The sequence below is a fragment of the Haliaeetus leucocephalus genome, unplaced genomic scaffold, assembly GCF_000737465.1.
Source record: "Haliaeetus leucocephalus isolate CR32 unplaced genomic scaffold, Haliaeetus_leucocephalus-4.0 Scaffold871, whole genome shotgun sequence".
Taxonomy (NCBI): Eukaryota; Metazoa; Chordata; class Aves; order Accipitriformes; family Accipitridae; genus Haliaeetus; species Haliaeetus leucocephalus.
The window spans coordinates 4,052,964-4,063,879 of record NW_010973307.1 but is presented as its reverse complement, the minus strand read 5'-3'; the positions used below and the strand labels follow the sequence as shown (position 1 = coordinate 4,063,879).

Here is a 10,916-nt window from a genome sequence, read left to right as displayed (position 1 = left end):
GCTGCCTCCGCCGCCACCTGAGGGGAGGAAGCGGGGCCGCGGCGGCGGGGCCCCGCGCTGAGGTAACGGCGGTGGGCCGGGGACCTGGGGCCCGGGCGGCGCGGAGCGGGGCGGGATGTGAAGATGGGCAGGGGGTTTCCCTCAGGGATGTGGGTTTTTTCCCTCCTCCCCACCCCCTGCAGCGGCCGCCTCGCTCGCCGGGGGCAGAGACACCCGCTCCCGGAGACGGCGGTGGGGGCGGCCATGAAGCGTCCTCTGGGCGGGGGAGTGAGCGGAGCGGAGGGTTAAGTCCCCCGCCGCGATGCAGCGGGCGACCGAAGGACGGGGGATGCTCGTCCTGTCGTCCGCTGAACGACATGGAGGTGCTGGATCCACCCCCTCTCCCTCAGCAGCGCCTCGGGGCCGGGAGATGCTGGTCCCGTGCATTCCCGCTCCCCCCGTCCCTACCGGTGCTCTGGGAGACAGCAGAAGGGGATGCTCGTCCCGTGCGTTTCCCCTCCCTCTCCATTAGGGACCCAAGGGGAGGGGATGCGAATCCCAGGTACTCTCCCCGCTTCCCCTCACAGTGCGCTGGGGGACCCGGGGAGAGGGACGCACCCTCCTCCCGGTTCTCCTTGCTGTGTGTGGATCCCGAAGGAAAGGGGACGCGCTGCCCTTCTTTCCCCCAGCAGCGCACTGGGGACCCGAGGAGAAGGGGATGCCGTTCCCCCCCTCCACACACACACACACGCGCACCTTTTCTTCTGCAGTGCACTGGGCACCCAGGAGGTTGCTAGTCCCACGCTTCCCTCCTTTCATGTTGCAGTGCGGTAGCAGTGACCCGGGAGGAAAGGGATGCGAGTCCCATGCACACCTCCCTCCCCCTTTTCCCTTTGCAGTGCGGGAGGAACCCAAGGGGATGCTAGCTCTATCCACACACTCTCCTTTTCCTTTTGCAATGCAGTGGGAACCCAGGGGGAAGGGGTGCTAGTCTTATGTACATATATCTCCTTCCTTGTCCTTTGCAACGCAGCAGGAATCCAAGAGGATGCTAGTCCCATGTGTGCACTTGTTCCTTTTACCTATAAAACACAGCGAGGATTCAAGGGGAAAGGGGATGCTAGTTCAGTCTGCACCCTGCCTCCTCTTCCAACCTCAGGGATGATGGCTAGCTCCCCCTCCAGTTCCTTTAGCTTGCCATGCAATATGAACTCAAATGGAGAGAGATGCTAGTCCTGTCCCTCCACATACATGGAGAATCTCACCAGAAAGGGTTTCTGCCTTTCTGTCCTCCCTGCGGGGAGTGGAGCAGGGACTGTTATGGTGTCACTGTGCAGAGGGAGAGGGGAAGAGGAGGTACTGTGCATTTCTTCATTCTGCCTTGAAGTACAGTGAGGAGGAGCATGGAAGAGTGGGAGTGTGTAGCATGTGCCTTCTTTCCTCCATGGTCTCCTGACTGAAATAGAGGATTTGGAGGTTTATGGTGTGGTTCTCCCTTAATACGTAACAGAAGTGAAACAGGGGAGTACAGCAGTGGAGTTTCTTTCCCACTGACTAATTAAAATGGAGTTGGGATAATAATGTATTCTCCTTTTGTGCCTTCATGTGGGTGGGAATGGGTTGGGGAAACGCTGCCAGTGCTTGTATGCAATGAGTGAGTTCCTTTCCTTTCTTCATGATCACAATTGGGTGGGGAATGACTAAGGTGACATTCTCCTCTTGTCTTCTCGCTTGTACAGGAGGAGTCTACTTTGTCTTTTTATCACCCCATTTCTCTGGGACAGGAAGCTGTGAATTAATCCACCTACATACTTTCTTTCTAAAGTTTTATGACTTTTTTTCTCATTGCTCCCTTAGTAACTTTGAAATTTATTTGAAAAAAAAATATTCGCTTCTGGGATTCAACCCTTTAATTTCATGATTTTCAGTCTTTATAATAGTCATCTATGCATGTCTTAATTTATCCTTTACAGCAGGAATTGGATGGGCTTCATATGATTATAAATAATTAATACATAAATCTGTAACCACACTAACAAACTAGCTGTTTCCTACTCCTTTTGCCTGCAGGTTTTTTTGCAGTGCCTTGGGGTAGATGGGTAGGTATCCCCTCCTCCTCTTTTATCCTCAGTGTCATTGAAAGTGTTTTGTTTTGTTTTGTTTTTATATACATATAAAAATAACCACAAAATTTCATATGTAGAGTCTTAACAAAGTGTATACGGAACTGGATCTGTGGTAAGAAACTATCTTGACACTAAAGATTGCTTATTACAGCATTCATCTGTCTACACCAATTAATAGGTCATCTATATACTCGTTTGCAAAACTTTCGTCTCCTTTCGCAATGATATGGTTGTCTTTTTTTCTTAATTTCACCTAGATTTTTTTTTTCCCCTGTGAAAGGGCAGTGCATGACTAGGCTATATAATCTGGTGTTCTTTTCTGGCTCTAGTAAATATATTCTTCATTTCCTTTTTGATACTATATTGTAATAAGATCTTGAGCATAAAATGGAAAATTCCTGAAAGAACATGATGAATTTTTTTCTGCTTTTTGCACAATTAAAACTTTTTGTGGCTTATTGAGTCCAGGTATTTGCATGTTTTTTTCAGTTTGAGGTTGTGGGGAAGTCAGAGGATGGGTGGATTTGTTTGGAGTCTCTGCTTTGAATGTCATTAATATGATGATTTGTGTGAAGTGTTCTTGGAGTTTTTCCCAAGATTCTAGATCCTGACCTGGGTTTATCCAATGTTTGTGCTTCCAGCTTTAACACAATACCTGGTGTGAGTACAGTTCATCTTATGTTGCTTCTGAACCTCTCTTATGAAGCGTTATCTACCAATCACTGCTGGAACGGCACTTGAATTACAGGGAGCATGCTAAAAAGTCAATTCCTAATCCACACTACAAGTTGCCTTTACTGAAGTTGTTAAATAAAGTCTTTTGGAGTTGGTGGCCAAAGTGTTTGGGAAGAAGAAAAAAATTGCTTGAAGCCAGTGTTTTGGAGATGACAACGAACTGAAAAGGCTTCTTTTCCTGAGTTTGGGAAACTATTAGTAAAATGTCAAAATCAAAAGGCCAGATTCAAAGGGGATTAGGCACCTTGTACAAAACTAAGTAGGAATTGATTTTCATGTCTCTATAACTTGTAATTTCCTTTTAATGCTGGCCTCGAAGATGGGATAGTGCAGGTCTTTGGTTTTGGGTTTTTTTTGAAAGAGGCACCAAATTCTTGAAAAATAAATCTGAGAAATGGCATCCGTAGATCAGAAGGACATAACTTTTCAAGGCCATATGAACTTGAAGTTGGACTGAAATCAGGTGTGGTTAGATGTAGCATGTCTTAAATATTGTGGCTATTTTGATCTTTTAAATTCAGTGTGTTGACTGCTCTTCACAGCAACACTTGCTTGCTTCAGAATATAAGCAAGACACTGTGATTTGAGCTGTGTCGGCTGGTTCTACCACCTAACTTAAGGTGTAGATAGTTCTCTTTTCTGCATTTTTTTTGGCCATGTTTTGTTTTTGCTAGGTTTGGAACAGTTTTACTATTTATATTCTTTATGTACTTCAGTGCTGCTTCAAACATAGATTCCCCGTCAATAACTGTGAGAGAGTAAGCAGCCTGTGAAAGCAAGTTGTCAATGAACTTAAATTAACATGGTTATGTTTAGCATCTTGGTCTTTTTCCTATTTGCATGTTTGTTTTTACCAGCCTGTCTCGAACAGCTACAGCCAAAAACATTGCCTCACATGCTCTTAAAGAGAAGCACAGAATTGTTTAGCTTGGAAGGAACCTCTCAAGATTATCTAGTCCAACCCGCAAAGTATATGAGGGTTTAAAGAGGTCTATGCTATTTAATTTTTTTGACCATAAGATGGGCCTATGTAAACAAAAGCGTGCATACATAACTTTTTTGATCGACTGATAGCAGCAGAAGTCTGGTAATTAACCCTTTTGTATCTCTTACTACGTTTGCATTAGGGAGAAAGGAAAAACTTTCTTCCTCTCTGAGGTGTAGAATTTATTTCTCTTCCTCAGTATCGAAGGAAGAACATTACTCTCTCAAGATTGGAAGTCTGTTCAAATTTGTGATTGCCTACTCTTGGGAATATTGATGGAGTACTTGGGGTCTTCTGGTTCAAACAAAATTTCTAAATTTCTGTTACCTTTTTTAACATTTTTTTTTAAGCAGTTGGTTAGAGACTGAATTTTGCAAATTTCATTGCTGTAAGACAAAATTGTTTTAAGAGCCTCTTTGTACTCTTAAGACTGTCAACATTTTCCATGCTTTAGCCTCCAATTTCAGAGTTTGTTTCAACAGTCGATGAGCACAATATACTGAGTCCCTGTTCTGCTTGTTCCACTCCAGCCCCTTAGTGCTGAGAAAATGCAGATCCACCCCTGGGGAATGATTGCTGTTTAAATTGGCTCTATAGGTAGAGTGGAACTGGCAGAGCAACCATATGTAGCTACCTTTGCAATTTCCGTCTTCAAGAGTGTGTGTAGAAAGGGGTGGTCAAAGAATGCTGTCTTCTGGCTTATCCTTAGCTGTTATGATAGATTCTGGAGAGGAAGATATGAGATACATGTGCAAGTAAAATGGGTTAGAGACAACAAAAAAGCTGTTTACAACTAGACTAAAATTACATATTTGAACACAGGTAGCCAAACCACGACTGTAGCTTGTTGGGCAAAACAGTAGTCTTCAGTCCTGCAAGTTGGGACTTGTGTATTGGTGGTGGTGACTGTTTTGTTTTTGTTTTATAATTATTCAGCAGAAGTTACAAGGCCATGCAACTAAAGAGATGCTATCGATGGGAATGTACCAGTGGAGATGCTGAGTCATAAATAGCTTGGTTTCAGCACGGTCAACAATTGTAATGCTCACATGGTTAAATTTAAGTGTGGGGTTTTCTAAAAATATTTCCTTCATAGTAAATACATTCCCCATTTTCACTGTCCTTTTTGGGTAGAGTTTTACAGCATACCACCTTTTTTTCTGTCAGAAATAGTCTGAAACCAGGATTAAAACTTGTCAGGGGACCCTCTAGTCTTGCACATGAGAACTTGAAGCAATTTGTCTGCCAGGCTATTTAGAGCTAAAATATTTTCGTCAATTACAAGGCATTTTACTGTATTGTTTGTTGTTTTTTTTATTCTAGGTTACCTAAGAAAAGAAGAACATAACTCGACTGCTGTTCTGTCACGATGGGGTCAATTGTGTGGGAATGTGGTTAAATATTTTAAAACCTTAACCTAATACATGCTATATAATACTGAGAAAAGAAAAGGCAAGATTTCTCACACATCTGTCTCAAATACATCATCTTCTGGACTGAGCTAAGAATGTTGCATACAAAGAGTATTCCAGTTGTGAAGAACCTTAAACATGGACTGAAAATATTGCTGTTGAAGTGAAACCTGAGGGTATATGAGGAGTTGAAAGAGCTTTCTGACTGGGCTCAGTAGCTGGCCCCATTCCCAGTGTGGAAGGATGGCTGTTAGCTGGATGTTCTGTTACCTTTGGCTTTTGGATATTTTGGTGGGGCACACAAGAGGGCACAGTTTATTTTCTTGTGAGCCCATCATCTTGCGCATGTGCCAGGATCTGCCTTACAATACCACCTTTATGCCTAATCTTCTGAATCATTATGACCAGCAAACAGCAGCATTAGCAATGGAGGTAAGACTGTTTTTTTCAGCAATATATATGTTTTTGACCTTTAGTTGACAAATAATCAGTAACAAAATCTAGGAAGATATTTATATTAGAAATAAAAAAATGAAAAAAATCCAGATTGTTAATAACTTAAATATAAAAGACAAATACCACTTGCATAAGATGTATTGTAATATATACTAAAATATTCTATGACTACAAAATTTGCCTAATTTAGTATAACCGAGTGTGAAATACTCTGGATGTGTTTGTATGTTACTCTGTTACTTTAAATATTTAGACAGATCAAGAATGCATATTTTGAATGGTCTGTCACTTAACTAAATGCCAGAAAAATAGCATACTGAACAATGAATAGAAGATTTTTAGTTCTGAAGACTACATTCTTTGGTAGCTTTGTAATACTTGGACTTTTCTTACTCACCTAAAATTTGGTGTGAAGAAAATGAGAATAATAAGACATACAATGAAAATAATGGAAATTGCTCATTTATTAGTACTGCTTTTCTCAGCTGCAAGAAAGGCTGTTGTCCTGCACAATTTAGTTAACCTGTTTTGGTTCATATCCTGGTAGACAAGCTTTTAGACTTGCACTTTCATTGTTATAATGGTACCTTATTACTGTTGCCATTATTCCCCAAAACCTTCTTTGGACTTACACGTAATCATTTTCTCCTTTTTAAAAAACCGACACGTTGCCACTGATATTTGTCTAAGCTTTCTTTGGACAACTTTCTCGATGGGGCTTCAACCACATGCTTACTCTCTTTTTATCTTTAGTCTAGTTTATACAAGACTTTTTAAGTTCACTTCAGTCTGTTCTCTATCCTGCCACCCTGCCTAAGGAGTTTCCTTACTTGGTATTCTGTGATATGACTAAAATTGATGGAAATTCAGAATATTAGGCAAGTCTAGCTGTCAGCCTATTCAAATTTTCATGAGAGATTTGTGCAGATTAGGTTTATTTGTATTTTTGAAGTGCTTGGGAATCCTTGCTGGTAGATCTGTGTTGCTGTACACCAAGAACAGAAAGAGTAATCATATGTTTTTATCTTTGAATGCTTTTCCTGACAATATAAAAAACTTAATTGTTCTTGTTAAATAATATAAAGCCAAGCCTTTATATAGTCTTTCTGTGGAAGAGTTGTGAACCAGACTTGACAGGCTTTTTACTGTAAGAAGAAAATAGAGACTCCTACCCTTGAATTTGCTTTGTTTGAAAGAACTATGGACTTGCATTTCAAGAGCTCATTTGGATGTGGCCAGGGATTTCAATTATACTAAATACATAGCAACAGGAATGAATTCTATTTTAGAATTGGTTCTGGTAAGTTCTGAGGACCTTTGATGATCTAACTGTAAGGAGGAAAAATGAAGCCAAAGCAAGTGAGCAAGTTTAATAGAATAACAGTGTGAACAACTAGGTGTGTACAAACTGTTTATTTCATCTTTGAAAGGTGGAACTTAGGATATTAATGGAATTGTTGAAACCAACTGGATTGAAGACTTCTGGGACTTGACTTGTGGAGGTGTGGAGATAGTGGGCTTTGTTTTTGCTGGGTGGTTGGAGAAGCAGATTATCAGTGGAAAGCTTTGGGGATCTGTGCAGTTCTGTATTTTCTTAAATGACCTAGAAGAGAACATTAGCAGTAAGATGAGAAAGCCTATTGATACTGTTGTGAGTAACTTAGTTAAGGTCAAATCAGAATAAGAATTGTAAAGATTGAGATTATGTAAATTGAGATTATTGTAAATTGAGACTATGAGATACATTGAGCCATAAAATTGTTGAGGACATTCAAAGTGATAAATATGTATGTGTTGGGGGAATAATATTCTTCATATCAGTGATGGAGGTCAGCTTATTTCATTGGATTTACGATGGTTTGCTCTATTGAAATATGAGTTGAAAGCTTACTGAGCAGTAAGAAAGCCAAAAGGCAAATCAGATGTGGAATAATTAGGAAAGGAATGAAGACCAGACGTTGCAGTGGTGTTATATAATCCTGTGGCTCACAAATAGCTGGAGTGTTGTGTAAAGTTCTGAGCTATCTCAAAAAATGTGTGTTTGAACTGAAAGAGGTCCAGAGAACAGGAAGAATGACCACAGGCTTATGGAACATATCCCATAGGAGGAGTGTTAGACTATGGCAGGGTCCTTTAGCCTACTTTTAAAATAGAAAAAAAAAAAAAACAAACAACCCAACAACAACAACTACCATCATAATTGGCATGCAAAGGTTTATAGGGATTGACTGTACACTGTCTCTTCCAGCGCAGGAACTAGGCTCCATCAAATCAAGATGGTAGACTTGCTAGAAGTCAAGTCAGAACAAAGAGGAAGAGGTGGTTCTTCAAATAGCTGTCAGTAGAGCTGTGAAACTCGTAGACAGTATTGTGGATGCAAAAAGTTTGAGGAGACTGGACCATAGCTTGGAACATAATGCTGCCAATGGGCAATGAGGGTGACTAGGTAGGAAAAAAAACACCTCAGGCTCTTCCCCTTGGCAGAAATTGTCACAGGCTGGGAGAGCATTTAGGGAACGTAAGAAATGGCCTGCTCATGATCCATCTTGCCAAGCATTCCATATCTGCTAATGGCAAGAGGAGGTACTGTTTAGGGAAGGGATGCAAACCTCTTGTCTGTGGGCTGGTTCTCTGGTGCTTCCCCAGTATCCACAGTCCCTGAGTTATGGATGTTAGAGGGTACTTCCCTGCCTGTTCCCTTTAGTATCATTTAATGCAACTATTTTCAATGAATTTCTCTAAATTATTTTATGAATATAATACTGTCAACCAGTTCACTAGCCACCGTGTGAAGAAGTACTTATTCTCTAACCTGTTTCAAACCAGTTTCCTGCCAGTTTCATTTAATAACCTTTTGTTCCAGTATCATGCAATATTGTGCTGCAGTTAAACCCTCTGTTACACTTGTGATTTTGGAAACCTCGGTTTTATCCCCCAGGCTTTTCCTCTCCAAATTGAAGTGTTCCAGCTGTTTGGGCTTTCTTCTTGCAATTCAGCTGGTTCATTCCTGTAATAATTTTAGTTAACTTTCTCTGTCCCTTTTTCTACCTTTGTCCTCACTGAGGTGTGGAGATGAGAATGGCACACTAGGGATTTATTTATAAATAAAATCACACTTTTTGCTGGTAATAGCTTCCTAGTAATGACCAACATTATGTTAACTTCTCTGGCTTTTGTTGCATATTAAACCAATGATTTCAGAGAACTGTCAAAAATATAACTTTCACTAACAGTCTGTTTATGTCCACTGTTGGAAGCAGAGCAGTAATTATATGGACCTTCAGTCTGAGTCAGAGTAACTGGTGTAATTGTTCTTATCTTTGTAAAGTAGCTTTCTGCTACAGAGATAGAAACAGTTGAGAAGCGAATGTTACTTCTCTGCACTCTGTGGTATAAAGCTCAACTTAATAGCATAAATTAGCTTGCACTTGCATGAAACACTGTGTTGCTGCAATTCAGGTTCTAGCTCAGTGCCAAAGCCATTCTTAAACTTAGCATGGGCGCATTGGTGTTGTGGGTGTATGTATAGTACTCCCTTCTGCCAATATAATTAGCACATAGGCCAGTGGTTTCAGTCAGGGAGTGAACTATGGGCTGCTTTGGAATGCTTCATGAAAAATGGTGAAGGCCGTGCAAGGAAACAAGGCTATTATCAAGCTTAAAATCACTATGAAGTGGCCTGCACCTCCATGGCAGAGTTTTTTAGGGAGTTGAACAGGAAAAAAAAGAATGAAGAGGCACAGGTTTTCTGAAGTATATTTCCACTCCTTGTATTAGTCTAGATTGCCCCTTAAATCTGTACTTAGCAAGAAGGAAGTTTTTGTTATTTGGCTTTTTAGAGATTATTTAATGTTGCAGTCAAATGGATGGAGCACTCAAATTTTGAACTGAATGGAGTCTATTAAAACTTGCATTGTGACATTTTCTGGTAAATATCTCTCATCTCCAAGCCCTCCCAAATAGCTGTGAGCATAAAATAATATAGCAGCAGAATCAGTCCGATTAATCTTGTGTATTGGGGGGAAAAAACCTTGTAATTCTTACAGTTTTTCAGTACCACTTTTTCCACAACAGTTCCTAATAAAACCCATAAGAAAAATTCAGCTTGCTTGTACTGATAGAGTACAATGTAAGAAAGAGTGAAGGAACTGTTGAACTTCAACTTCATTGAAGGAACTGTTTAAAAACTTACTTATTGTTATTTCTTGAAAACTCAAAAAATCAGTTAGTTGCCGTTTTGAGACTTCAAGCTACTATGATTCCTTCATAATTATAATAAAGGCTAATAAGTCACATCATCAGTGTCATCTTGTTATGTTGCAGCAATATCGGTATTAACCATCTTGATTAAAGAAAATAGAATATGACATCAGGAGTCCCTCTTAGTGTATATTGGTCCTTACTGTAACTGGTTCCTATGCCTTTCTTTACTCCTAGGAAAGATAATGCCTTAAGCTTTCTGCTGTGCTACATCAGCAAGGCCTGCTTTAATCCGGGAAGATTGAAGGGAGGGCTTTCTGTGTTCAAGGGCCTGGAGTGTTATTTTACCCCAAAGTACCTCTAAAGGGGCTTACTCCTTTTGGTAGAGGACAAAACACCAGTTGTGCTAGTCCAACCTCTGCTAACACCCGCTTGGCTATAGCGGAGGCTAAAATGAGAGTCATTTTACATCTGCTTCTTCCTAAAAGGAGTAATGCTGGTTAATATGGACTAGCACACTAGTCACGGCAGAGTATGGAGATAGGAGATGCTAGGTGTAAAGGGCAGGTATTTTGGGGAGCCTGCGGGCAGGCTGAGCTGTCCGGGCAGGCGTGGAGCTGGGAGCTGTCCTGCCCTCCAGTACTGCACAGTGGCTGCCGCTGTGCACAGCGGGGGCCTCACGATGCCTGACTCTCCGGGGTCATTCCTTTTATGTGCTCCGTGCTGTCGTGTAGAACGTATTGCAAGGTGTCTTGAAAATTTTCTATAATCTGCTAGCAGGTTGTTTTATTACAATAACCATTTAGCATAGTCTCTCTCAGCTATGCTGTTAAAACTTCCCTCTAAATATGTTCGTGATGACAGTGTGACATTGAGATGATGTTGCACTGTGCTGCTGCCACAGTTCTGCTGTGTTACATAGATCGTGTGCTGGATGAGGCAGTGACAATTGAGAAGTTAAATTACCCCTATCCCCCTGAGGGATCTGACCTTGTTTACCCATCTCTTGGATTATTATTGCTA

At 41.1% G+C, this 10,916-nt stretch overlaps 1 protein-coding gene across 1 annotated transcript in view; it reads left to right on the top strand.

Annotated features, from left to right (window-relative positions):
• The first annotated feature begins 7 nt into the window (after positions 1–7).
• FZD3 (frizzled class receptor 3) overlaps positions 8–10,916 on the top strand; it is a 59,485-nt gene continuing 48,576 nt past the window's right edge. Inside the window, exons 1-2 of the mRNA XM_010583143.1 lie at positions 8–62; positions 5,327–5,669. Coding sequence (XP_010581445.1) covers positions 5,481–5,669 — 189 coding nt within the window. The 5' untranslated portion in view covers positions 8–62; positions 5,327–5,480. The remainder of the gene's footprint in view (positions 63–5,326; positions 5,670–10,916) is intronic.